Source organism: Mirounga angustirostris, unplaced genomic scaffold (assembly GCF_029215605.1).
Source record: "Mirounga angustirostris isolate CCGP_5_RB_7025 unplaced genomic scaffold, mMirAng1.0.hap1 SCAF_6, whole genome shotgun sequence".
NCBI classification, from domain to species: Eukaryota; Metazoa; Chordata; class Mammalia; order Carnivora; family Phocidae; genus Mirounga; species Mirounga angustirostris.
In genome coordinates this window covers 62,205,299-62,231,893 of record NW_026991714.1, presented here as the reverse complement: position 1 = coordinate 62,231,893, position 26,595 = coordinate 62,205,299, and the positions used below count along the sequence as shown (strand labels likewise).

The 26,595-nt window shown below is 38.3% G+C and overlaps 1 protein-coding gene across 18 annotated transcripts in view; it reads right to left on the bottom strand.

Annotated features, from left to right (window-relative positions):
• Nucleotides 1-26,595, bottom strand: part of SDCCAG8 (SHH signaling and ciliogenesis regulator SDCCAG8) — a 232,811-nt gene that overhangs the window by 197,123 nt on the left and 9,093 nt on the right. For 16 of the 18 annotated variants that reach the window (XR_010412363.1, XR_008506297.2, XR_010412366.1 and 13 more), the window contains exons 2-5: nt 22,696-22,848; nt 21,893-21,978; nt 18,269-18,382; nt 2,617-2,742 (exon numbers count right to left, since the gene is read on the bottom strand). Coding sequence is in view for 6 of the 18 variants with exons in the window: in XM_045877577.3 (XP_045733533.1) it covers nt 2,617-2,742; nt 18,269-18,382; nt 21,893-21,978; nt 22,696-22,848 (479 nt within the window). In the remaining 12 variants the exon portion in view is untranslated. The remainder of the gene's footprint in view (nt 1-2,616; nt 2,743-18,268; nt 18,383-21,892; nt 21,979-22,695; nt 22,849-26,595) is intronic. The other 2 variants (XR_010412369.1, XR_010412370.1) reach the window with 2 other exon arrangements.

Here is a 26,595-nt window from a genome sequence, read left to right as displayed (position 1 = left end):
CTCTTTCTACAATTGCATTGTTAGTGTATAAGAAAGCAACTGATTTCTGTGCATTGATTTTGTATCCTGAAGCTGTTTCAAAAAATAGAAACAGAAGGAAAGCTTCCAGACTCATTCTATGAGGCCAGCATTACCTTAATCCCCAAACCAGGCAAAGACCCCATCAAAAAGGAGAATTTCAGACTGATATCCCTGATGAATATGGATTCCAAAATCCTCAACAAAATCCTAGCTAATAGGATCCAACAATACATTAAAAGGATCATCTACCATGACCAAGTGGGATTTATCCCTGGGATGCAAGGGTGGTTCAACATTTGCAAATCAATCAATGTGATAGAACACATTAATAAGAGGAGAGAGAAGAACCATATGGTCCTCTCAATGGATGCAGAAAAAGCATTTGACAAAATACAGCATCCTTTCCTGAATAAAACTCTTCAGAGTATAGGGATAGAGGGAACATTCCTCAAGTTCATAAAATCCATCTATGAAAAACCCACAGCGAATATCATCCTCAATGGGGAAAAGCTGAGAGCCTTTCCCTTAAGATCAGGAACACGTCAAGGATGCCCACTCTCACCACTATTGTTCAACATAGTACTAGAAGTCCTAGCAACAGCAATCAGACAACAAAAAGAAATAAAAGGTATTCAAATTGGCAAAGAAGAAGTCAAACTCTCTCTTTTCGCAGACGACATGATACTTTATGTGGAAAACCCAAAAGACTCCACCCCCATATTACTAGATCTCATACAGCAATTCAGTAATGTGGCAGGGTTAGCAATTCTAAACAAAATAACACAGAAGACTGACATTAAAATAGATATCAAGGTCTCCTGACACGTGCAACAATCATTTTGTTGTTTGCATTATATTTTAGTTCATGTGTTTTTTTTTAAAAGAAACACTCTACAACTTGTTTTTTCCATAACTATGGCTGTAATTTTCTTCAGCAAGTTTCCTTTGTTCCTATAGCAAAGCATGTGTGTTGGTACATTGTTTCCTTCCCCTTCTGTATTACTCACTTCTCTTGCCCTCTGGTTCACTTGTCTGCCTAATTTCCTTTCTCACTTCACTTCCCCTTCTTCCACTTCTTTGTCATTGTACAAATACCGAAGTCTATGAATAATTGAGTCACTGTTTGCTAAGTGACTACATATTTGGAAGAAAAGCAAAAGAATATATTTTTAAAACGAGCTACTTCGAAGTACTTTTTATATGGCTCTATCATCTTCAAATTGACATTAAAATAATAAGCAACTAAGATGGGATTTTTAACTTGTACTAACATTGATAATAAATAATATAATATAAATATTCAAAAAACTCTTCTGGTGAAGGGAAAACAGCTGGACACAAACTGAAACATACTTCAGAAAAATAAACAGAAATACTGATCAGCCCACTTTGCCATTCAGATTTAACACAATCAGCTACTTCTAAGTAGGAAATTCTAACACAGAACTCAAGGATTACAAATGAGATATCAGGTCAGGTCAACAAAAAAAACACTTCAAAATAAAAAATTAGAGGACACCTAGGTAAAACATTAAGGCACTCATATTTTTTCTTAACAGAATGGATTTACCAATGACAACTAAGTCAAAATCACCAAAATCCATTGTAAAGTAAAGCTGCAACAGGCAAATATTAACACTTCCCCATGGAAATCTGAATTTGTTTCAAAAAGCAGGACAAGCTGTGATTAACTGTGTCCTATAGCAAAAGAGTAAATAACATTTTTAAGGCAACAGTATCTCTGACAAGTCATAAGGAGACATTAAGTTTAAACACTACTTAAATATCATCACAAGAATTTTGTGTTGTACAATTAAAGACATCATCGAATCCACTGTTCTTCAAAATGTGGTGCATTGATACTAGAAGCACTTAGGCAACTTGTTAAAAATTCATATTTTTAACTCAAGGACTTAACCCAAACCCACTGCATCAGACTCTCAGGGAAGGGAGCTCAGGAATCTGCACTATCAACAAGTATCCCAAGTGACTGTTACATTAAAGAGTAAGAACAGCTAATATGGGTGAATCTTCTCAAATTGCCAATAAGCAGAGGACATGTGAGGTTAAGCCACGTTTGCAACATTACTATTGTTACTATTGTTAACATTACTCGTGAAACACCCCACTTGTTAGGGACGACGGGAAACTAACATGCTGATCCTGGTACCCTCAGGCCAGTGCTCTCTATGCTTCCCCATGCTGCCGATTAGACTTATTAGGATTCAGAGTGCAAGGGCAATTTAGAGGAAGACAACAGAAATCTAAGCTATGGTTAGAAAGTTTCTGGATTTACCAAGTGTTTCCTATTTGATCTGCTTCCTGCTTCGGACCTGCTCTTTCCATATGGAAAAAACATAAATGGTATGTATGCTCAGAGAGGAAATCAGCACAGATATTTGGCATCGCTACATCATTGCATTTGAGGATTCATTCCACCATGGTGAATCTTAATTTTTGAGGCCCCAAGTGAGTAATAGCACAGTACATTTGCCAAACTTCAAGTCAAGAATTTCAGCAGTTCAGAAGGCTGGGGGAGAGGGTAGGAAGGAACATTCAAACTAAAATATAATTTATGGTTTGAAAAATGCTCACAGATGCATCCAGAAGTGTTTGTTCCCTCATTGCTTCCTCCTGTCTCTGAGATTTCAGCTCTTGCTGGAGCCTTTCATTTTCAAGCACAACTACTTGTACCCTATTTTTCATTCCAGAGAGTTCCTCCTGTAAAAAGCAGAAACAAAAATACCAACTATATTAAGCATTTTTAAGCAGTGTTAATCACTGATTACTAGATGACCCAACATGATACAAAGCATGGAAAACATGCTCTCTATTCATTTTCTGAAATATTGTAATTTTACTTAGACAAATGAAGCAACTCAAACATTAGCTAACAAACAAAAAGAAGCATGGGGGATATAGTAAAGAGCCTGCTAATGGCCATATCACAGAAATGTGTGGTTTCTGACAGTTTTTTGTAGGCTTCCAGAAAGACTTTAATTAAAGGGGTTATCTAAAAAATTTTTAAGAATAAGGTAGACTTTTAAACAATAAGGTGAGATATATTATTACTCCTACTCAAATGCCGACAACCTGTTGAACCTAACAGAGGATTAAAGGGATAACAGAGGACTCTGAGATAGGCATGGAAAGTTAGAATAGTTATCCACTGACTGGTAGCCAGATGGAGGGAAATTATGAGTGAGATAGTTTGGTGGAGAGTTCTCAAAGAGTGCTTGTCTGTTCTTGCAGGCATAAGATAAGGGAATACAATAAGTAACAATTAGAATAGCTATTGGGTGGTGTCTCACTCTCTGAAAAAAGGTAAAAAATATCAATACATTGATGGCACAATACTTCATTACCAGTGTAATAAAAAACTATTAAGCAATATATGCAAGTTCCATTTCAATTATTTCATTCAGAAAAAAGCCAAAACCCAAGTCTATAATTGAAAGCTTTAACTAAAAAAAATGTTGCAGGCTTCCAATTTTTGGTCTGGAATATAATGAGCTTGGAAGACAACATTCACAACAAGAGAAAAGCTGGACACACCAAAAAATCAACCACTCTTCTTAAATCCAAAAGAGAATTGAGGTCACAGGGAAAACTGTCATCCCTTAAATTGGACAGACAGGTGTTCCTGAGAATCACAACCTACCTGAGCAGAAACTTCCAGGGGAACCAGTCCTGGGAAGGAAAAGGTAAAGTGTAATTGGCAGTTCATGGCAGATAAGTTTGAGGGTTAAAAACTCCAGAAGAACCATCTTAAAGGGATTCCTATATTTTGTGAGTTTTATCTCTAGGACACTACCAGGTTCTTAGAGCAAAGACTAGAGAAAAATCCCTTCCAGCTTCCTCTAGTACAAGAGGAAAAGTAGCCACTTTGAAATATGCCCAAAGCATTTCTGTTCTTAAAAAGGCCTGCCTCAAGACAAAGTATTTTACCAGAGCCTAAATAGCTGGGGTTTTTCACAACCTAACTGCCCTGCCCTCAAAAAGGGAAATATCCAACCCCAGCTCCCTCTAGGCTTCCCACCTCACTTACGGCGACAGGGTGACTGAGAAGCGCTTGTGAAGGTAAAAGCTAATGGGCATAGACTCCCTAAAAGACTGAGACCTAATCATAGGACTATAAAATGCTTCCCCTGCTCTCACACCCACCACCACATCAAAAGGGCGCCTATAAAATAACAAGGGAATACACTAAAATAACTGCATATCTCAGACTATAGTTAAGAAGAATTTTCAAGGGAAGCCCAAAGACAACAGGGGAAACATAAAGCAGGACACTAGTGGAAATTTTAGCCTCTGACAACTGTAGTAACACCAAACAGTAAACACAGCCTAACTCCTACCACAATAAACATAATGTCTCACTCTAAACAGTTCCTTTTACTCACTACCTTGTGGCCAGCACTCAACAAAAAATTAGAAAGCACACTAAAAGACTTAAAGCACAGTTTAAAGAGATGAAGAAAGCACAGAACCAGACTTTAATATGGCAGCAATGTTGGAATTATCAGATTGGGAGTTTAAAATAATTATGATTAATATGTTAAAGCATCTAATGGAAAAAGTGGACCACATGAAAGGACAGACAGGAAATATAAGCAGAGATGGAAACTCTAAGAAAGATTCAAAGTGCTGGAAATCAAAAACACCATAATAGAAATGATGAATGACTTTGATGGGCTCATTAATAGATTGGACACAACCAAGAAAAGAATCGGGGAACTTGAAGAACTGCCAATAGAAATTTCCCAAACTAAAATGCAAGGAGAAAAAAGAATGAAAAAGAACAGAATATCCAAGAAATGTGGGACAATTATAAAAGGTGACAAAGAGAAAGTGATCTCTAGTTTAATTCTACTGTGGTCTGAGAACATACGTTTTATGATTTCTAAGGTGACAAGAAGAAATATTTGAAACAATAATGACCAAGAATTTTCCAAAATGATAACCACCAAACCACAGATCCAGGAAGCTCAGAGAACACCAAGCAGTATAAAATAAACAAAAAAATCTAGCCCTACATCAGGCTCCCTGCTCCACAGGAAGCCTGCTTCTCCCTCTCCCACCCCCCCTGCTTGTGTTCCCTCTCTCGCTGTGTCTCTCTCTGTCAAATAAATGTTTAAAAAAAAAATCTATACCTAGGCATATCATATTCAAACTGCAGAAAATCAAAGACAAACAGAAAATCTTTAAGAAAGTCAGAAATCAGGGTTTTCTTCAGAAACCCTGCAAGCAAGAAGACAATGGAATGAAATATTTAAAGTATTCAAAAGAAAAAAACTCACCAACCTAGAATTCTGTATTCAGGCAAATTAACTTTCAAAGGTAAGGGGAAAATAAAGACTTTCTCAGATAAAAAAAAAAATTGAGCAAGTTTGTCTCCAGTAGACCTGCCTTGCAAGAAATGTTAAATGTTCTTCAGAAAGGAGGAAAATGATACAGGTTATAAGCTCAGAAGTACACAAAAAAGAAAGAGCATTAGAAAAGGAATATATGGTGATAAAACAAAATACTTTTTTTTTTTAATCTTAACTGATCTAACATATAACAGTTTGTTCAACATCACGGTAGCAGCGCTATATATAGTGAGTATAGCTTATGAATAATTGAAATGAATGACAGCAATGTTATAGAGGACAGGAGGGAGGGATTGGAAACACTCTCTCATAAGGGACTTGCCCTACCCATGTGGTGGTATAGAGCTATTTGAATGCAGACTTAGATTACTGATCAGTGTAATTGCAAACTCAAGGACAATCACTTACAAAAGTAAAAAAAAAAAGTTCAACTGCTATGCTAAGAGAGGAGAAAAACTGCAATCAAATAACAGGATCACTTAAAGCCAGAAAAAGAGTAGAAGACTGAAGAGAGAGAGAGAGAGGGGAGAAAGAAAGAAAGAAAGAAAGAAAGAAAGAAAGAAAGAAAGAAAGAAAGAAAGAAAGAAAGAAAGAAAAAGAACGAATGAACGAATGAGGGCAATGAATAGAAAACAGTAACAAACATGGTAGGTATTATCCAACTATATTGATATCCAAGCATATCAATAATAACTTTAAGTGTCCATGGTCTGAATACCCCAATAAAAAGAAAGAGACTATAAAAATGAATGACAAACATGACACAAGTATATGTTGTCTATAAGAAGCCCACTTTAAATATAAAGACACAGATAAATGAAAGGTAAATGGATAGAGAGACATACCATGCTAACATAAATAAAAAGAAAGCTGGTGTAGCTATATTAATTTCAGACAAAGCAGACTTCATACCAAACAAAAATATAAGGGATAAAAAGAAGCATTACATAATGATAAAGGGGTCAATTCTCCTGGCACATAATGATCCTTAATGTGTATGTGCCTAATGACAGAAGATCAAAATACATGATACAAAAACTGATAGAACTGTACAAAGAAACAGATGAATCCACTATTTCAGCTGGAGATTTCAAAACCCCTCTGTCAGTAATTGACAGATCCAACAGATCTTGCAGAATGGCAAAACATTGGTAGGTACATAGTTGAACTGAACAGCATCAGCCATCGAATGGAACTAAATGGCATTTATAGAATATTTTATCCAACAAGAGAATACACATTCTTCTTAAGCTAAAACAGAACATTCACCAAAACGTACCACATCCTGGGCCTAAAAACACACCTTAACAAATCAAAAAGAATAGAAATCATAAAAAGTATGTTCTCAGACCACAGTAGAATTAAACTAGAGATCAATAACAGAAAGATGGCTGGAACACTCCCAATATACTTGGTGATTAAAAAATAGTTCTAAATAACATACAGGTCAAGGACAAAGTCTCAAGAAAAATTTTAAAATATTTTGAACTAAATAAAAATGAAAATACAACTTACCAATATTTGTGAGATACAACAAAATCAGTGAAAAACATCAGAAAAGAAGAAAGATTCCAAATCAATAATCTAAGCTTCTGTCTTAGGAAACTTAAAAAAAAAATGGGGAGTAAGTTAAATCCAAAGTAAGCAGAAGATACAATAAAAATTAGAGCAAAGATCAAAGAAATTAAAAATAGAAAAGCAATAGAGAAAAGCAACAAAACCAAAAGCTGGGTCCTTGAAATGATCAATAAAACTGTAAGACTCTAGACTCTAGCCTGGCTAACTAAGAAAAAAAGGGAGAAGACACAAATTACTAACATCAGAAATCAAAGTGGAGTCATCATTACAGATCCCATGAACATTAAAAGGATAACAATGGAATACCATGAACAACTCTATGCCCATAAATTTTGTAATTTAGATAAAATGGACCAATTCCTTGAAAGACACAATCTATCAAAACTCACAGAAGGAGAAATAGTCTGAACAAGGCCTACATCTATAAAAGCAATTGAATCAATTATTAATAACCTTTAAAACAGAAAGCACCAAGCCTGCCATTAGTCCACTTGTGAATTACACCAAAAATTTAAGTAACAAATTATACCAATTTTTTACAATGTCTTCCATAAAATATCTGAGGGAATACTTCCTAACTCATTCTTGAGACCAGCATCACCCTAATACCCAAACCAGGTGAAGACACTACAGAAATGGAAAACTAGAGACCTATAATATATCTCATGAAGATAAATACAAAAATCCCCATCGAAATATCAGCAAATCAAACGCAATGATGTATAAAAAGAACTATACAACAGGACCAAATGGAATTTATTCTAGGTATACAAGGGTGGTTCAGTATTTGAAAAGGCATTAATGTAATCCATCACATCAACAAACTAGAAAAGTAATTTATGATCATATCAATAGACAGAAAAAGCAAGTGACAAATTCCAGTAGCCATTCAAGATAAAAATTCTCAGCAGACAAGAAATAGAGGAAAACATCCTCAAATTCATAAACAGCCTCTATAAATAACATATAGCTAATGTCATACTCAATGGTGAGACTATAGATAGTTTCCCATTAAGAACAAGAACAAGGCAAGGATGTCCCTTCTCATCACTCCTATTCAACACCATACAAAAAATCCTAGCTAATGCAACAAGATAGGAAAAAGAAATAAAAACCATATATGCTGGAAAGGAAGAAATACTTTTTAAAAAGACATCTGGTTTTGTTATTTTGTGGATATTTACTAACTGATTTTAATTCATATAAAGGGGCAAAAGACCCAAATACTTAACATCATAATGAGAAGAACAATATCAGAAGATTGACACTACCCAACTTCAAGATTTACTGTAAAGTTCCAATAATCAAGACAGTATGGTATTTGCAAAAGAATAGACCAATAGATCAATGGAACAGAAAAATGATCCCAGAAGTAGATTCAAACAAATATAGTCATCTGATCTTTATAAAGAAGCAAAGGCAATTCAATTGAAACATTCTTTTCAACAAATGGTGCTGAAACAACTGGATATCCACATGCAGAAAAAAGAAAAGAAAAGAAAAGAAAAGAAAAAACAATCTAGACAGAGATCTTACACCTTACATAAAAATGAACTAAAAATGGAGCATAGATCTAAATGTAAAACACAAAATTATAGAAGAATGGGGAAAATACTGATGACCTTGGGTTTGGCAATGATCTTTAGATAGAATACCAAAAGCAAAATCTATGAAAGAAAAAATTGATAAGTTAGACTTTATTGAAATTAAAACCTTCTGCTCTATGAAAGACACTGTTAAGAGAATCAAAGACTAGCCACAGACTAGGAGAAAAGAATTGCAAAAGACATAGCTGATAAATGACTGGTTTCCAAAATATATAAGGAACTCTTAGAACTCAATAATAAGAAAACAAACAATTCAATTTTAAAAAAGAAAGTATATAAGTGGAAAATAAGTACAGGAAAATCATATCCAATATTATATGTCATCAGGGAATTTAAATTAAAACACACCTCAAGTACATTAAAATCCAAAACACCAATGACACCAAATGCTGGCAAGGATGTGGAGCATCAAGAACTCTCATTCATTGCTGGTGAAAAAGCAAAATGGTACAGCCATTTAGGAAGACACTTTGACAGCTTCTTACAAAACTAAAAATACTCTTTATCGAGTGATCCAGCAATTGAGTTTCTTGGTATTTACTCAAATGAGTTAAAAATTTATATCCACAAAAACCTGCACATGAATATTTATAGCAGTGTTGTTCATAGTTGCCAAAACTTGGAAGCAGGAAGCAAGCAAGATGTCCTTCAAAGGATGAATGGATAAACAAACTATGTTATACCCATACAATAGAATATTACCCAGTGATTAAAAAAAGGCTACTGAGCCATGAAAAGACATGGAGGAAACTTAAATGCCTATTCCTAAGTCAGTGAAGCCAGTCTGAAAAGGCTACAAACTATATGATTCCAACTACATGACATTCTGAAAAAGCAAAACTGTGCAGACAGTAAAGAGATCAGCAGTTGCCGGGATTTGGAGGCTAAGAAAGGAGAGATGAGTAAATGGAGCACAGATGATCTTTACTGCAGTGGAACTATTCTCTTTGCTACTGTAATGATGGATACACATCATTATACATTTTTCAAAAGCTATAGAATGTATGACACCATTAGAAAAGAGAACTATAGGCCAATATCCTTGATAAACATAGATGCAAAAATTCTCAATAACATACTTGCAAACTAAATCCAACAATACGTTAAAAAAAATCATTCACCACAATTAAGTGGGATTTATTCCTGGGTTGCAAGGGTAGTTCAATATTTGCAAATCAGTCAACATGATACACCACATTAATACAAGAGAGAATAAGAACTGTATGATCATTTCAATAGATGCAGAAAAAGCATTTGACAAAGTACAACATCCATTCATGACAAAAACCCTCAACAAAGTAGGTTTAGAGGGAACATGACTCAACATAATAAAGGCCATAGGTCAAAAGCCCACAGCTAATATCCTCAATGGGGAAAAACTGAGAGCTTTTCCTCTATGGTCAAGAACAAGGCAGGGATGTCCACTTTTGCCACTTTTATGCAACATAATACTGGAAGTCCTAGCCACAACAATCAGACAACAAAAAGAAATAAAGAACATCCCAATTGGCAAGGAAGAAGTAAAACTTTCACTATTTGCAGATGACATGATACTCTATATGGAAAACCTGAAAAACCACCAAAAAACTGCTAGAACTTACACATGAATTCAGTAAGGTCACAGAATACAAAATCAACGTACAGAAATCTGTTGCATTTCTATACTCCAGTAATGAAGCAGCAGAAAGAGAAATTAAGGAATCTATCCCATTTACAATTACACCAAAAACAACAAGATACCTAGGACTAAACCTAACCAAAGAGCTGAAAGACCTGTACTCTAAAAACTATAAAACACTGATGAAAGAAATTGAAGATGACACAAAGAAATGGAAAGACATTCCATGCCCATGGATTAGAAGAATATTGTCAAAATGTCCATACTATCCAAAGCAATCTACATATTTAATGCAATCCCTATCAAAATACCAACAGCATTTTTCACAGAGCTAGAACAAACAATTCTATAATTTGTATGGAACCAAAGAGGACCCCCAAATAGCCAAAGCATTCTTGAAAAAGAAAAGCAAAGCTGGAGGGGGAGGAAAAGATGGCGGAGGAGTAGGGGACCCTATTTCCAACCAGTCCCAGAATTGAGCTGGGTATCTACCAGACCACTCTGAACACCCACGAAATCAGCCTGAGATGTAAGAATATATATCTGGATCTCTACAAACAGAATATCGCAGGCAGTTGGTTTCAAGGTATGAAGTGATTCTGCGGGCAGATATCGGAAGATAAACGGAAGGGGGAGGGAGCCATGGGGATCCTGCAATGCCGGAGCGTGAAAGCCTCCCGCACTGGGGACAGGGCACGGACTCGCAGACTGGTAGCGGTGGGGAAAGGACTTTAGGGCAGCCCCCAATCCGGACTGAAACCTGGAGCAGCAGGGCCATGTGTGTGAACTGAGAGTGGCTGGTGGTTTGGTTTTTTTTTAAGATTTTATTTATTTATTTGACAGAGAGAGAGACAGCAAGAGAGGGAACACAAGCAGGGGGAATGGGAGAGGGAGAAGCAGATTTCCCGCTGAGCAGAGAGCCCGATGTGGGGTTCGATCCCAGGACCCAGGGATCACGACCTGAGCCAAAGGCAGATGCTTAATGACAGCCAACCAGGCACCCCCAAAAATACTAATTCAAAGGGACACATGTACTCCAATGTTTATAGCAACATTATCTACAATAGCCAAATTATGGAAAGAGCCCAAGTGTCCATCAAAGGACGAACGGGTAAAGAAGAAGTGGTATATATATACAATGGAATATTACTCAGCCATAAAGGAGAAAGAAATCTTGTCATTTGCAAAGACATGGATAGAACTACACAGTATTATGCTAAGGGAAATAAGTCAGGCAGAGAAAGACAAATACCATATGAGTTCACTCATATGTGGAATTTAAGAAACAAAACAAATGAGCAAAGGGAAAAAAAAGAGAGAGAGAGAGGCAAACCAAGAAATAGACTCTTAACTATAGAGAACAAACTGATGGTTACCAGACAGGAGGTTGGTGGAAGGATGGGTGAAATAGGTAATGGGGATTAAGGAGTGCACCCGTTATGATGAGCACTGTGTGTTGTATGGAAGCGTTGAATCACTATATTGTATTCCTGAAACTAACACACTGTATGTTAACGAACTGGAATTTAAATAAAAACTTAGGGGCACCTGGCTGGGTCAGTTGGTAGAGCATGTGACTCTTGATCTCCAGGTTGTGAGTTTGAACCCACATGTGACAAGTTTACTTAAAATAAAAAAAATAAAATAAAATAAAATTGGGGGTGCCTGGGCGGCTCAGTAGGATAAGTGTCTGCCTTTGGCTCAGGTCACAATCTCAGGGTCCTGGGATCCCAGGAACCTGGGTCGCCGCATCAGGCTCCCTGCTCAGGGAGGAGTCTGCTTTTCCCTCTGCCCCTCCCCTCACTCGCTCTCTTTCTCTCTCTCTCTCAAATAAATAAAATCTTAATAAATAAATAAATAAAAATTTAATAAGAAAATAAACAAAAACTCTTAAAAATAAAAAATAAATGTAAAAAGGATATAAAAAATTAAAAAGTTTTTAAAATTAAATAAATTTTTTAAAAAACTAATAAGCTCTTTCTAAGCCCTTAAATGTTACTTTTATTCTATTATTCTCTTGTTTTTTGGGGGGTTTTTTGTTTTTATTTTTTTAAGATTTTATTTATTTATTTGACAGAGAGAGACACAGCGAGAGAGGGAACAGAAGCAGGGGGAGTGAGAGAGGGAGAAGCGGACTCCCAGCAGAGCAGGGAGCCCGATGTGGGGTTCGATCCCAGGACCCTGGGATCATGACCTGAGCTGAAGGCAGACACTTAACGACTGAGCCACCCAGGCGCCCTATTATTCCCTTGTTAAAATGTATAAAATATATACTATGTCTACCTTTCAAGGCTTTTATAATCTTCCATTTTCCTAGTTCAGCATCCTTTTTAATAATTTTTTTAAGATTTTATTTATTTATTTGACAGAGAGAGAGAGAGCACAAGTAGGCAGAGTGGCAGGCAGAGTGAAAGGGAGAAGCAGGCTTCCAGCTGAGCAAGGAGCCCGATGCAGGGCTTGATCCCAGGACCCTGAGGTCATGACCTGAGCCGAAGGCAGACACTTAACCGGCTGAGCCACCCAGGTGCCCTTAACAATTTCTAACAGACATCCTCTACTGCAGGAATTTAGAATAGATGCCTTGTGGCCCCCATAAATAAAACATTCATCCTGAATATGTCCTTTCAGTGTTGCTGTTTTCTCTATGGAACTCTTTCATCCTCCTTCTGCTGATCTAAACAATCCTGCTCCTTTAAGATTTTCCTCTCCCAGAAAAACATCCTCCAAAACTCCAGCTTTTAGTACCCTTCTACTCTTATTATAATTTTAGTTAATACTACAGAACGCAGACTACATCATATTCTCTATAGTGTTACTGTGGTGCTCATAGGCATTAGTACTCTCTTCTCAACTAGATGGTAAGTTTATTTTATTTTTTTAAAAGATTTTATTTATTCATTTGTCAGAGTGAGAGAGAGAGCACAGGCAGGGGAGCAACAGGAAGAGGGAGAAGCAGGCTCCCTGCTAAGCAGGGAGCTCGATGTGGGACTTGATCCCAGGACCCTGGGATCATGACCTGAGCCGAGGCAGACACTTAACTGATTGAGCCACCCAGCCATCCACAACTAAATAGTTAAGTTTATTACAATTTATATTGTGGTAGAATCTGCCACCCCAAAATATGCCACTTTGGAATAAGAATTATTTTGAGCTAAAAGCACTTAAAAAACAGCAGATACAAAAAGAGTGACCTTCCCTTTCTTCCTGGAAGCAGGAGATAAAATTCCCATGTGAAAGATGTCCTCCCCATATGAGGAAGAAAGAAAACATTCTTTTTTTTTTTTTTTTAAAGATTTTATTTATTTATTTGAGAGAGAGAGAGAATGAGAGACAGAGAGCATGAGAGGGAGGAGGGTCAGAGGGAGAAGCAGACTCCCTGCCAAGCAGGGAGCCCGATGCGGGACTCAATCCCGGGACTCCAGGATCATGACCTGAGCCAAAGGCAGTCGCTTAACCAACTGAGCCACCCAGGCGCCCGAAAGAAAACATTCTTATCACCAGAGATAGGGAGTGAGGCTGAGAGATTTCTGTGCAAACAGACCTCATTAAAATAACTCATCTTCCTTTAGCCTCCCCATATATTTTAGTTATGTTTCCACATTGCCTCTCTTTGCTCAACATAGTATAAAAGCATTTTGGTTTTGCCATTTCTCTGAGTCATCATTTCCTTATGAGAGTTCCCATGTCACATAAAACTTGTATTAAAACAATCCCATTTACAATGCACCAAAAGTAATAAAATACCTAGGAATAAACCTAAACAAGGAGGTGAAAGACCTATAGTCTGAAAACTATAGAACACTGATGAAAGAAAATGAAAAGATACAAACAAATGGTAAGATATACCATGCTTATGGATTGGAAGAATAAATATTGTTAAAATGTCCATACTACCCAAGGCAATCTACAGATTCAATGCAATCTCTATCAAAATACTAATAGCATTTTCCACAGAACTAGAATAAATAATCCTAGTATTTGTATGGAACCACAAAAGACCCTAAATAGTCAAAGTAATATTAAAGAAGAACAAAGCTAGGGGTATCACAATCCCAGATTTTAAGATGTACTATACAGCTATAGTAATCAAGTATGGTACTGGCACAAAAACAGACACAGATCAGTGGAACAGAATAGAAAGCCCAGAATAAACACACCTATAACGGTCAGTTAATCTATGACAAAGGAGGCAAGAATATCCAACAGGGAAAAGACAGTCTTTTCAATAAAAAATGTTGTTGGGAAAACTGGACAGCAACATGTAAAAGAATGAAACTGGACCACTTTCTCACACCATACACAAAAATATACTCAAAATGGATTAAACAGCTAAATGTGAGACCATAAAACTTCTAAAAGAAAAAATATAGGCAGGGCGCCTGGGTGGCTCAGTCGTTAAGCGTCTGCCTTCGGCTCAGGTCATGATCCCAGGGTCCTGGGATCAAGTCCCACATCGGGCTCCCTCCTCGGGGGGAAGCCTGCTTCTCCCTCTCCCCCTCCCGCTGCTTGTGTTCCTGCTCTCGCTATCTCTGTCTCTGTCAAATAAATAAATAAAATCTTTAAAAAAAAAAAGAAGAAAAAACATAGGCAGTAATCTCTTGGATCAGCAACATGTTTATGGATATGTCTCCTCAGGCAAGGGAAACCAAAATAAAAAGTTTTTGCACAGCAAAGGAAATCACCAACAAAAAAAAAGGCAACCTCATGGATGGGAGAAGAGATTTGTAAATGATATATCTGATAAGGGGTTAATATCCAAAGTATATAAAAAACTTGTACTACTCAACACCAAAAAAAGTAAATAATCTGATTTAAAAATAGGCAGAGGAAAGAACTTATCAAACTCAACACCCAAAGAACAAATAATCCAATCAAGAAATGGGCAGAAGACATGAACAGACATTTCTGCAAAGAGACATCCAAATGGCCAAGAGACACATGAACAAGTGCTCAACGTCACTCGGCATCACGGAAATCCAAATCCAAACCTCAATAAGATACCAGCTCACACCAGTCAGAATGGCTAAAATTAATAAGTCAGGAAATGACAGATGTTGGCGAGGATGCGGAGAAAGGGGAACCCTTCTACACTGTTGGTGGGAATGCAAGCTGGTGCAGCCACTCTGGAAAACAGTATGGAGGTTCCTCAAAAAGTTGAAAATAGAGCTACCATACGATCCAGCAATTGCACTACTGGGTATTTACCCCAAAGATACAAATGTAGGGATCCAAAAGGGTACGTGCATCCTGATGTTTATAGCAGCAATGTCCACAATAGCCAAACTGTGGAAAGAGCCAAGATGTCCATCAATGGATGAATGGGTAAAGAAGATGTGGTGTATATATACAATGGAATATTATGCAGCCATCAAAAAAAAAAAAGAAATCTTGTCATTTGCAATGACATGGATGGAAGTAGAGGGTATTATACTAAGTGAAATAAGTCAATCAGAGAAAGACATGTATCATATGATCTCACTGATATGAGGAATTCTTAATCTCAGGAAACAAACTGAGGGTTGCTGGAGTGGTGGGGGGTGGGAGGGATGGGGTGGCTGGGTGATAGACATTGGGGAGTGTATGTGCTATGGTGAGTGCTGTGAATTGTGTAAGACTGATGAATCACAGATCTGTACCTCTGAAACAAATAATACATTATATGTTAAAAAAAAAAGAGATAGTAGGAAGGGAAAAATGAAGCGGGGGGAAATCAGAGGGGGAGACGAACCATGAGAGACTATGGACTCTGAGAAACTAACTGAGGGTTCTAGAGGGGAGGGGCGTGGGGAGATGGGTTAGCCTGGTGATGGGTATTAAAGAGGGCACGTATTGAATGGAGCACTGGGTGTTATACGCAAACAGTGAATCATGGATCACTGCATCAAAAACTAATGATGTAATGTATGGTGATTAACATAATAAAATTTAAAAAAAATAGGCAGAGGACCTGAACAGACATTTTTCCAAAGAAGACAAACACATGGCCAACAGACACATGAAATGATGCTCAACAACAGTAATCATCAGGGGGAAAAAAATGAAAACTACAATGAGGTATCACCTCACACCAGTTAGAATGGCTAGTATCAAAAAGACAAGAATTAACAAGTGTTGATGAGGATGGGGTAAAAAGGCAATCCTCATGCACTGTTGGTGGGAATATAAATTGGTGCAGCCACTGTGGAGAACAGTATGGAGGTTCCTCAAAAAATTTAAAAACAGAAATACCATATGATCCAGTAATTTCACTACTGGTATTTACCCTCCAAACTGACACAAATCCAAAAAGATCTATGCACCTCTCCATTTACTGCAGCAGTATTTACAGATTTACAGATATGGAAGCAGCCAAATATGCACCGATACATGAATGAATAAAGAAGATGTGTGTGTGTGTACGTATACATATAAACAAATATATATGGAATAGAATATTACTCACCCATAAAAAAGAATGAGATCTTGCATTTGTGACAACATGGGGTGGACTTAAACGGTACCATGCTAAGTGAAATAAATCAGACAGAGGGAGACAAATACTGTATGATTTCACTTGTATGTGGAATCTAACAAAATAAAAGAACAAAGACTCAAATATAGAGAACTGGTGGTTGTCAGAGGGGAGGTGGGTAGGGAGATGGGTGAAATAGATAAAGGGGACTAAGAGGTACAAACTTTCAGTTATAAAATAAATAAATCACAGAGATGAAAAGTACAGACAGGTAATATAGTCAATAATATTGTAATAACATGTATTCTGACAGATGGTAACTACACTTATTGTGGTGAGCACTGAGTAATATATAGAATTGTTCAATCAATATGTTGTACACCTAAAATTAATATATTATCAGTTATACTTCAGTAATAAAATAACCAAATAAATGTGTATATTTTCATCCTGTTAATCTGTTTTATGTTAATTTTTTTTTTAAGATTTTATTTATTTATTTGACAGAGAGATAGCACAAGTAGGCAGAGCAGCAGGAAAGGGAGAGGGAGAAGCAGGCTCCCTGTGGAACAGGGAGCCCGATGCAGGGCTCGATCCCAGGACCGTGGGATCATGACCTGTGCCAAAGGCAGACGCTTAACGACTGAGCCACCCAGGCGCCCCTGTTTTATGTTAAGTATAAGTCACAGCCAAAAGCCCTAAGAGGGTAGAGGTAAAACTCCCCTACAAGGTCTTTTAAGTTTTTTCCATAGCATCTTAGAGATTAACAGGAGCTTGTTAAGGGAATCAATCCTAGGATATTATTTCAGCCTTTTTGGTAATCCAAGAAAACTTGTGCAATAACGATTGTATCCTCCAAGAACAAAGACATGCTAAGATCGGGAACTTCTTGGAAACGTCAGAACCATGAAATGTCTAAAGGTTTCTGAAGTCTTGCACCTTTGAAGAGGAACCAAAATGTAAAAAATATGATATATTGATACTGAATAAAAAAAGGAAGGAAAACCAAAGCACGTAGTTGGGAGAGGCATAAAGGCTCCAATGGCATTAAGGACCTTACTAAACTGCCTCAGTTGAGTAAGTAAACATTATGAGCCTCTGGTGTTACAAGCTGCAGAGGACACATTTGGTTTCTTGATCATTGTTATCAGTACCCCCATGGGCCATTCTCATTCAAACCTAAGGTAAGAACCTTTGCTGACAATGGAGTGGATTTTGTCAGCAGTTTAGAATTGCTGGTTGCTGTAGGAGAGCTTCACTAGGTTGACAAGTGTGGGAGAGTGACTGGTATTACCATTCCAAAGCATTCCCCATCAGCTGGGCTAAAGAACATGGGGTGGAAAGCAAAAACTCTGAAACAAGAGAGCATATTATCAAAATATTAGATTAGACACAGTTATGGTCCACTGGGAAATGAAGCAATCAGAAATGGCAAGGTCAGGAGTATCATTCCCCAGCATGGGAAGCCCCTGTAACATATCAGTCTTTTCAAAGATGTAAACATGACAATTGTCAATGTTTCACAATACACATGAAGACTAATAATAGCAAGTTTTCATATAAGGTATCATTAATAGAAACTTTAATTTAGTTATGGTTAAATTTTTAATGAGAAATTTACCTTGCAGAACTTGACTTCTGCCTCTAAATGATGAATGTATTGAGACTGGTCATTGATGATAGGAACGAGATTGTATACAGTAGGGATACTGGCTTCCTCATACTCTGATGACCTCTAAGGCAAAAAACAAAAACAAAAACAAATTAAGCATGTTTGGATTTAGCAAAGAATCAGGTAATACCACCATAAACCACCTCCATACTCAATTTAGTACTGATGTCATATAAACATAGGGTAGATCACATTGTGGCCAATAGTATTTATTTCTCTATCCTATAAATTCCACAGACAGAGAAGATTCAGGGATATGAATATCTTTTTTTTAAAGATGGAAAGTGAAAGTGATTATAAAAAGTTTGTGGCTAATGGAAAAATGCTGGGGTAGTCTCACTGGCTTGGGATGAACTGCCTATCAGAGCCATCTGGAAATGTGACACCCCAGTCAGCAATGGGGAGATAAATGGACAACTCTCTTCAAGAAACCACCATGTGGGAGCACTGCTAGCTAAAATTGCAGAACAGCTGCCTACTGAAGGGTTTCTTTAGACAAGGGTTAGCTGCCAGGTGTGTCCACGAGGTAAAATTCTATCCACAGGGCGCCTGGGTGGCTCAGATGGTTAAGCGTCTGCCTTCGGCTCAGGTCATGATCTCAGGGTCCTGGGATCGAGTCCCGCATCGGGCTCCCTGCTCCTTGGGAGCCTGCTTCTCCCTCTGCCTCTCTCTCTCTCTCATGAATAAATAAATAAAATCTTAAAAAAAAAAAAAATTCTATCCACAAAGGAGTATGTTAGCAAAGTGTGGTTTTTGATTTTTGACCCTAGGCAATTTGAGACTATGCTGGTATGGAGCACAGAGCCACCAAGCCTAGGGTGCTAAAGCAGGACCCTCAGGAAACTGGCAGCTATCTTGCACCAGGAGTCCAGTGAATAGACCTCAGAAAAAGTGTTAATTCTCTGTACCTCTGCAGCATTCCTGCATTGACTTTAATGTACACCTTACTTTCTCCTCAAATGATTATAACGTGGTTTCTAGAATCATTTATCATTCCATGATATTTTTTAAGGAAAAGAGGAAATCAGGGAGGAAGAATGAGTGTCAACCAGTGAAATGAACCCAGAGAAAGCTCGAGATGAGACACCTGATCATTGTTTCTCGGTCTGCTAGAAATTCCTAACAACAAAGGACCAGCTCTCGTGACAGAATAATTTATTTTTTTATTTTTTTATTTTTCATTTTTTTTAAAGATTTTATTTATTTATTTGAGAGAGAGAGAATGAGAGACAGAGAACACGAGAGGGAAGAGGGCAGAGGGAGAAGCAGACCCCCCGCTGAGCAGGGAGCCCGATGTGGGACTCAATCCCAGGACTCCAGGATCATGACCTGAGCCGAAGGCAGTTGCCCAACCAACTGAGCCACCCAGGCGCCCTCGTGGCAGAATAATTAAGTAGAGTTTTGTTTTTTGGCATATTTAAGAAATTTAAAAACCAAAGTAACTTTAACACAATGGATTTTCTACAGTGAATAGAAAGCAATTAATTATAATAATTTTATATTAATAGAAATGGGTCCAGAACATAGGCAAATAAGAATTAAATATTACTGTGGGTACATACAGGACAGTCTATGTAAAAAAACAAAACAAAAAAAACAAAAACCATAAGCTAATACTGAGTGGAAAATGAAATCACCTGTATATATTTTGAAGGGTTTATTATAGTCTGGATAGCCACATTTCAAAAACATAAGTAATAATACGTGGCTATGTTCTCCATCTCAACAGTGTCTCAGTTTCACTGTCAACAGAGCCACGTGTTTCGGGTATGTCATATGTGTGGCTCAGTCAGTGGGCGTCTGACTCTTGGTTTCAGCTCAGGTCATGATCTCGGGGTTTTGAGATCGAGCCCCAAGTCAGCTCTATGCTTAATGCAGAGCCTGCTTCAGATTCTTTCCCTCTTCCCTCTCCGTCCCCATCTACTCTTCCTCCTGCTCACATGGTCACTCTCTCTCTCTCAAATAAATAAATAAAATCTTTAAAAAAAAGAAGAAAGTGCATTTAAAGTGTTTCTAAACCATCAAACACTGCTTATTATCATTATGGCTTGTAATCATTCCGTGTGGGCTATACACATTCAGAGTCTAAGTTGCATCCCTCCACATAGCTCCATATAAACAGACCTGTAGGGGACTTGTAAAGTATATACTGCATATGCTGAACTGATGATGCTCTTGGTAAGCCTCCCCCTGCTACCCAGATTCAACCAGCTCTGTAGTATCACTGCTTGGTTGTATCTTTAAAATGCTAATGAGCATGCCTGAGCATTCGACAGATACAGCAACTTCATCTACTAGTCTTGAAAGTACTCTACCCACTGTGTGCCAAAGAGCGTTCTAGAAGCCAGGTATTAAAATTATAATTGATAGCCACATAAATATTGAACATGGGTATGCAGTATATGTCTCTGAAGTGGGAATCAAGCATGAAAGTATGTGTCAGGCTGGAATGAAGTGTTAATATGGGGGTATGGTTATGACATTTCAGCTGTGAGTAAAGTGACATGTCTCCACAGTTTCTTCAATGGAGCCTTGGCATCTAAGTGTTGCACACATTGAAAATGCAAGGTAGTTACTGCTACTATGACACATTAGATTTGTGTCAGATTGCGTTGTTTCTAAAGAATTTTAAGTATATACTCTTATCTTATTATTACAGAAACACTGTGAGGCATAATATTCTTCTAGAAAGTAAGTAATAGGCCCAGATAGACCTAAGGCCTAGACCATTATTTTGATCATTTAAACCTGGCCAAATCCTTCCCTCATACCTATCCCCCCTCCTATCTATCTCAGGCTTTAGCATACCACATCGCTTCAGTTGGGAATAATTCAGTCTGTCAAAGCAATGGCAATAAAAAACAACTTCAGAAAAAAATATAGCTTCTCACATTGTGCATTTTTGTAACCATGTATTTTAAAATGGAGAACAAGATTATATACTTTGGCTTTGACGTTCAAAATAAATATTACAGAGGACAGCTAGAAATAATTATAATTAAGTAAATTCTAAAAATGATAGGATATCGATATGACCCCGTAAAAAAGAAACAGCTACTCTTTTCCATAGAGTATTCCTTTTCTTTTATATTTGCTAACAGTTGCAAAGTAAATTCTGCAAACTGTTTCCTCACCTGCATTTTTCAAGTGAATGATAAATTTAAAACTCAGGATTCCCTTTGCTATGGAAGTCTCTCTTCTTCAGCCAAAATAATCAGAAGGGAGATCATTTCTTTTAATGCTTTATGCTATTAGAATGTCCTGCTCAGAATTTGTCGAGAACATATACTACTGAAACGACACTGTAGAGTTAAAACATACTTAGAGGGGTACCTGGGTGGCTCAGTCGGTTAAGCGTCTGACTCTTGATTTCGGCTCAGACCATGACCTCAGGGTTGTGAGATCAAGCCCCGTGTCAGACTCTGCACTGAGCGTGGAGTCTGCTTGAGATTCTCTCCTTCTCCCTTTCCCCCTCCCCCCATTCATGCCTTTTCTCTCTAAATAAAATCTTAAAAAAAAAAAACATAGTTAGAAAGACAATGGTCTTGTTAGGTTGCAAATGTTGATACACACCAGAGGGGACACATTTCGTCTTCTTGATGGAGACACCTCACTTTCCTTAGTTGCCTGTTGGCGCAACAAAGCTTTGAGTTGATTGACTGCAGAGCAAACACAATGGGTTTCATTAGCCTTCCCATGGATCCATGGCTTATCATCACCCATTCATGCTTCTATCCATCTAACAAACATAGTGTAAACATGTTTTATGTATCAACAACTGTGCAATGGACTGGGGATCCAAAGGCAAACATGAGAAAAGCTCTACCACTTAAAGGCCAAGAGAGATACACTGACAGATATAAAACTATGTAATAAGTTCCCATGTAGATCTACAGCTATCCACAGTGCTATAAGAAGAGGAAGCACCTAATCATGCCTGTTTTTACATTACAGAGGAGTTAACACTGGGAAGGATGAACAGAAGATTACCAAGCAAAAAAGGATGAGAAAAATCCCAGTTAGAAGGGATGGCATAAGCATAGAAGCCGGGCGAGTAGGTTGCTATGACTAGAATGTGGCTGGATAGTGGGGAGGAGGATAGAAATATGAGGCTGGAGAGGTAGCTTGGAGCCATCTTAAGAAGAAAGAAGAAGAAATATTGCTATGACATACAAAGGATTTTGGACTTCAGCCTATAGGCACCACGAAGTCAAAGGAAAAATATTCAGCAAGGAAGTTGTACCAGCTGATTTGTGTTTCAGGAAGAAAATCCCACCTGCAGAGCAGCGGACAGCCTGGAGTCCTTACTCTACGGAGGAGCTTAAAATAGTCACAGTGTGTCATTCAGACTAGGACTGACATCCATTCACACTCACCGGCATGGCTGTGTTGAAGTTCATGCCAAGCCATCCCAGGGTCCTCATTTTCCACACCATTACCACACGTGGCATCCAGGGCACCTTCTCCAACACTGACATCACCGTCTCTCAGTGCACACTGCAGTTGGTGAATGCTTCTATTCGCACGTTCTGCAACAACAATGTGATGAAAATCAGGACCTGTGAAGTCTGAATGGCTATGTGGACACTTACTCCAAAGGGCAGTGCCTAAAGGAGAACCAAATGTGTCTTATACTTTATGGAAAAAAGCAGAGATTTGTTTCTAGCTTGCTGAGGACAGTGCTGAGGAAGAGAGATGAAGTTCGTGGGTCAGAGGTGAGACCTGATGATCTCTAAGTTCCCTGACACGTCAGTGGGGGATAGTCATCATCTACAGCTTCTGCCAAGGAGGCTAGAATAGGAGAGCTCCTCCCCAACCCACCCTCCAAACACTAACCCCACCCCAGAAAGGGCTCCCTTTACCCTCCTTGAGATACTGGGGTGGTGGGCAGAACTAGCAAGAGAGACTCCACCACACCAAGTTCCCGCCCAGGGAAGCCTACTTGCCCCTGTGAGCCAAATGTCCCTCCTCGACTGAGAGACAGCTGACCGCCTGGCCTAGTTTTGATCAAGACTGGAAGGGCTGAATGAAGTGCTTTTAGTACCTGCCTCTGCAGTGTAGTCCTTCCTATGTCCTGCTGACTGACTACACACTTGTAGAGATTCTTGGTTAGTGGACCTCACCACCCCTAGAATTGAAGCTTAAACTCACTAGCACTTACTCAACAGTACAGCCTAAAATGAAGTATCTTACGGTATATTATACTATAGTAGTTCATCTCTCCAAATAGTGCCCCCCACAACCCCCCCGGCCCCTACCCTTGTCCCCTCCCAAGTTGAAACTAAGTTGGGTAACTTGCAAAGAGAATGCAGGAGAAGTTACACCATGCCAGACCAGGTTTCATTTTTTTTTTCTTTACATTTATTTATTTATTTGAGAGAGAGAGCAAGCATGTGCACGAGGACACATGTGCTCATAAATGCCCACCGTGCACACGTGAAGGGGGAGGGGCAGCAGGGGAGGGAGAGGGACAAGCAGACTTCCCGCTGAGTGTGGAGCCCACTCGGGGCTCAATTCCATGACCCCAAGATCATGACCTGAGGAAACCAAGAGTAGGGAGCTTAACTGACTGAGCCACCCAGGTGCCCCCAGGCTTCATATTTTAAATGTCTGGTAGCTTCCGCTTCCTCCCTCCTGGAATGCTTGTCTTTATGATCCCTAAGCCACTAAGTAGGAAGCCTGCCTACCCTGCTGGAGAGATTGTGGCAGGGCCATGTGGCGAGGAGAGGCCCTGAGAGCACATGGGGAAGGAGAGAAGCCCAGCACCGCTGACAGCCCAGGGGAGCGTCCAGATGGCCTGAGGCCATCTCACTGCAAAGGCATGAAAGAGACAGGAAGAACTGTCCTGCTGCGTCCAGTCAACCCAAATGCCTCTAGCTGTTGCTGTCAGCCACCAGGCTTTACAGTGGTTTGTTATGCAGCAACAGAGAACTGGAATAATTATCCAGTGAAATACCCAAAAACGTTTTCAGCAAAGGATCCAAGTCTTACATTAAAAACAGAACTATACTAATGACACTGGTGATGGCATTACTGAGAATTCTATCCTACTTTATGGATATTTTAACATGTCTAACAACCGGAGAGCCCGGCAATCAATCGGTAATTTCATTAATCGAGGTCCATTTATTTTTTTCCATTTAAACTTGTTGTTTCTGCTCATCTCTTAGGATTAAATTCACTGGTTCCAATTTAGAAAACATTAACTATAACAAAAACTGTTCCTTGCACGTTAGAGCGGGGACCCAGATTTCAGTCATGCTGTTCAAATTTTGACATCTGTATTTGAAAGTTATTTTTTAATTCACTCATTAATTTACCAAGCACCTACATATATCTAAGATGGAAATGTATGTTAGAAAAAGATGAATTCCCATGCAAATTCATCTACATCTATTATCTATTTATTTTTTAAATTTTTTAAATTTCTTATTTTTTTAAAGATTTTATATATTTATTTGAGAGACAGGGAGAGAGAGACAGAGTGCTTGAGCAGGGGGAGGGGCAGAGGGAGAAGCAGACTCCCTGCTGGGCAGCGAGCCCCATGCAGGGCTAGATCCCAGGACCCTGGTATCATGACCTGAGCTGAAGGCAGATGCTTAACCAACTGAGCCACCCAGGTGCCCCTATTTCTTTTCCTTTTAAAGATTTTATTTATATATTTGAGAGACAGAGAATGTGCACATGCATGAGTGGAGGGGGGGGGGGGGACAGGGGTAGAGGGAGAAGCAGACTCCCCACTGACCAGGGAGTCTGACACAGGGCTAGATCCCAGGACCCTGAGGTCATTACCTAAGCCGAAGGCAGACACCTAAGCGACTGAGCCACCCAGGTGCCCTATTATCTATTTCAAAATGGACTCCATTGAAACAATACTTAAGATCTTCAAGGGGAGGAAATGGTACTTTCCCTAAGAAGAACAATTCAAAACAATGATGGCCAATGACATTCTTGCTCTTCTTGCTCTTCTTCGACAACTTAGGTCTATTTCTTCTTGTGTCCTCAGGAGAAAAGCTCCTCATCTTTGCTACCTATATGGGAACCCTAAGAAAGCTACAAAACAACGATCTTTTCATTACCAGTCATGGATGAAAATATATTTACAAACATATATTCTACAGGACCTTGAGAAACAGATTTTATTTTCTCCAAGCTCATTAATTTCAAAGTTTAGAACAGAAAAAGTAACTGTAACTCAGTAGAAAAAAATATACTACTCTATGCTACAAAGTATCTGACATAGGTTGTTCACTTAGAGCAACTCCTTTCATTTCCTGATTAAACTAAAGAAAACCGGTCTTTCAGGTCAGGGTTCAACAGTGAAATTTTATTACTAACTACACAAGAGACTCACTGAATTTATCGCTACATTTCTTCCTACACACCAATCCTATTTCCACACAGACGTTTATCTGACAGGCATTTGGAGCTGAATACTAACCAAGCGTGGCCTCCTCTTAGTCATCATGAGTTTTGTTTTTTGGGGTGGTTTGGTGTTTTTTTGTTTTGTTTTTACTCATCATGAGTTTAAGAAAAACCCAGATAAGACACATTCCTGGTTTTAGCAAAATAAGAAGTAGCAGTAGTTTTCCAACAATTTAGTATTTTCTAAAGAGATTTGTTAATGGAAAAGGAAAATCAAAGTGTTACATGATAAGAAATTTAGTTCACAGAGCTTTAGATTTACACCCGTAAATCTATGAATAAAGCACTTATCTTTACTACATCCATTAAAAAGGAAATAGAGGGCTTGACTAACATTAAAAGTATGCTCTGGAGCTATGAAATGATTTTACTTCTAAGATAAAGGATAATTATTTATTTAAAACCCCATTTGACTAAAAGCTAATAAGCTGTATTAGGAAAAAGAAAGGAAATCTGGAAAAAAATTCACAGTTGAAGATCTCTATATGTAGAGTTCTTTTATCAGATTACAATGATGGTAGAGTTTCATGAGCCCATTTAACCCCTTTTTCAATATTCTTCTTTACTCTTTTAGCATTTATGACATTCAAAGACTACGTGTTAAAATTACACTATGAAAACAGTTACGTGAAATAGTGAGATACTGAAACCAACAACTATCCCGAGGAAAAGTTAACTTCAGTTAACTAGGATCAGAGAGGAAGACAGGGAATTTGCAAGAACTGTGTCCTAAAACTAAAACTAAGGAGGTAAGTGATATTTTTAAGTCATTTCAATAGTATATTTCAAAACACTCTAAATGCTCTTCAAGTGTATACATAGCAACATAATTATACACTGTAACAGACAAA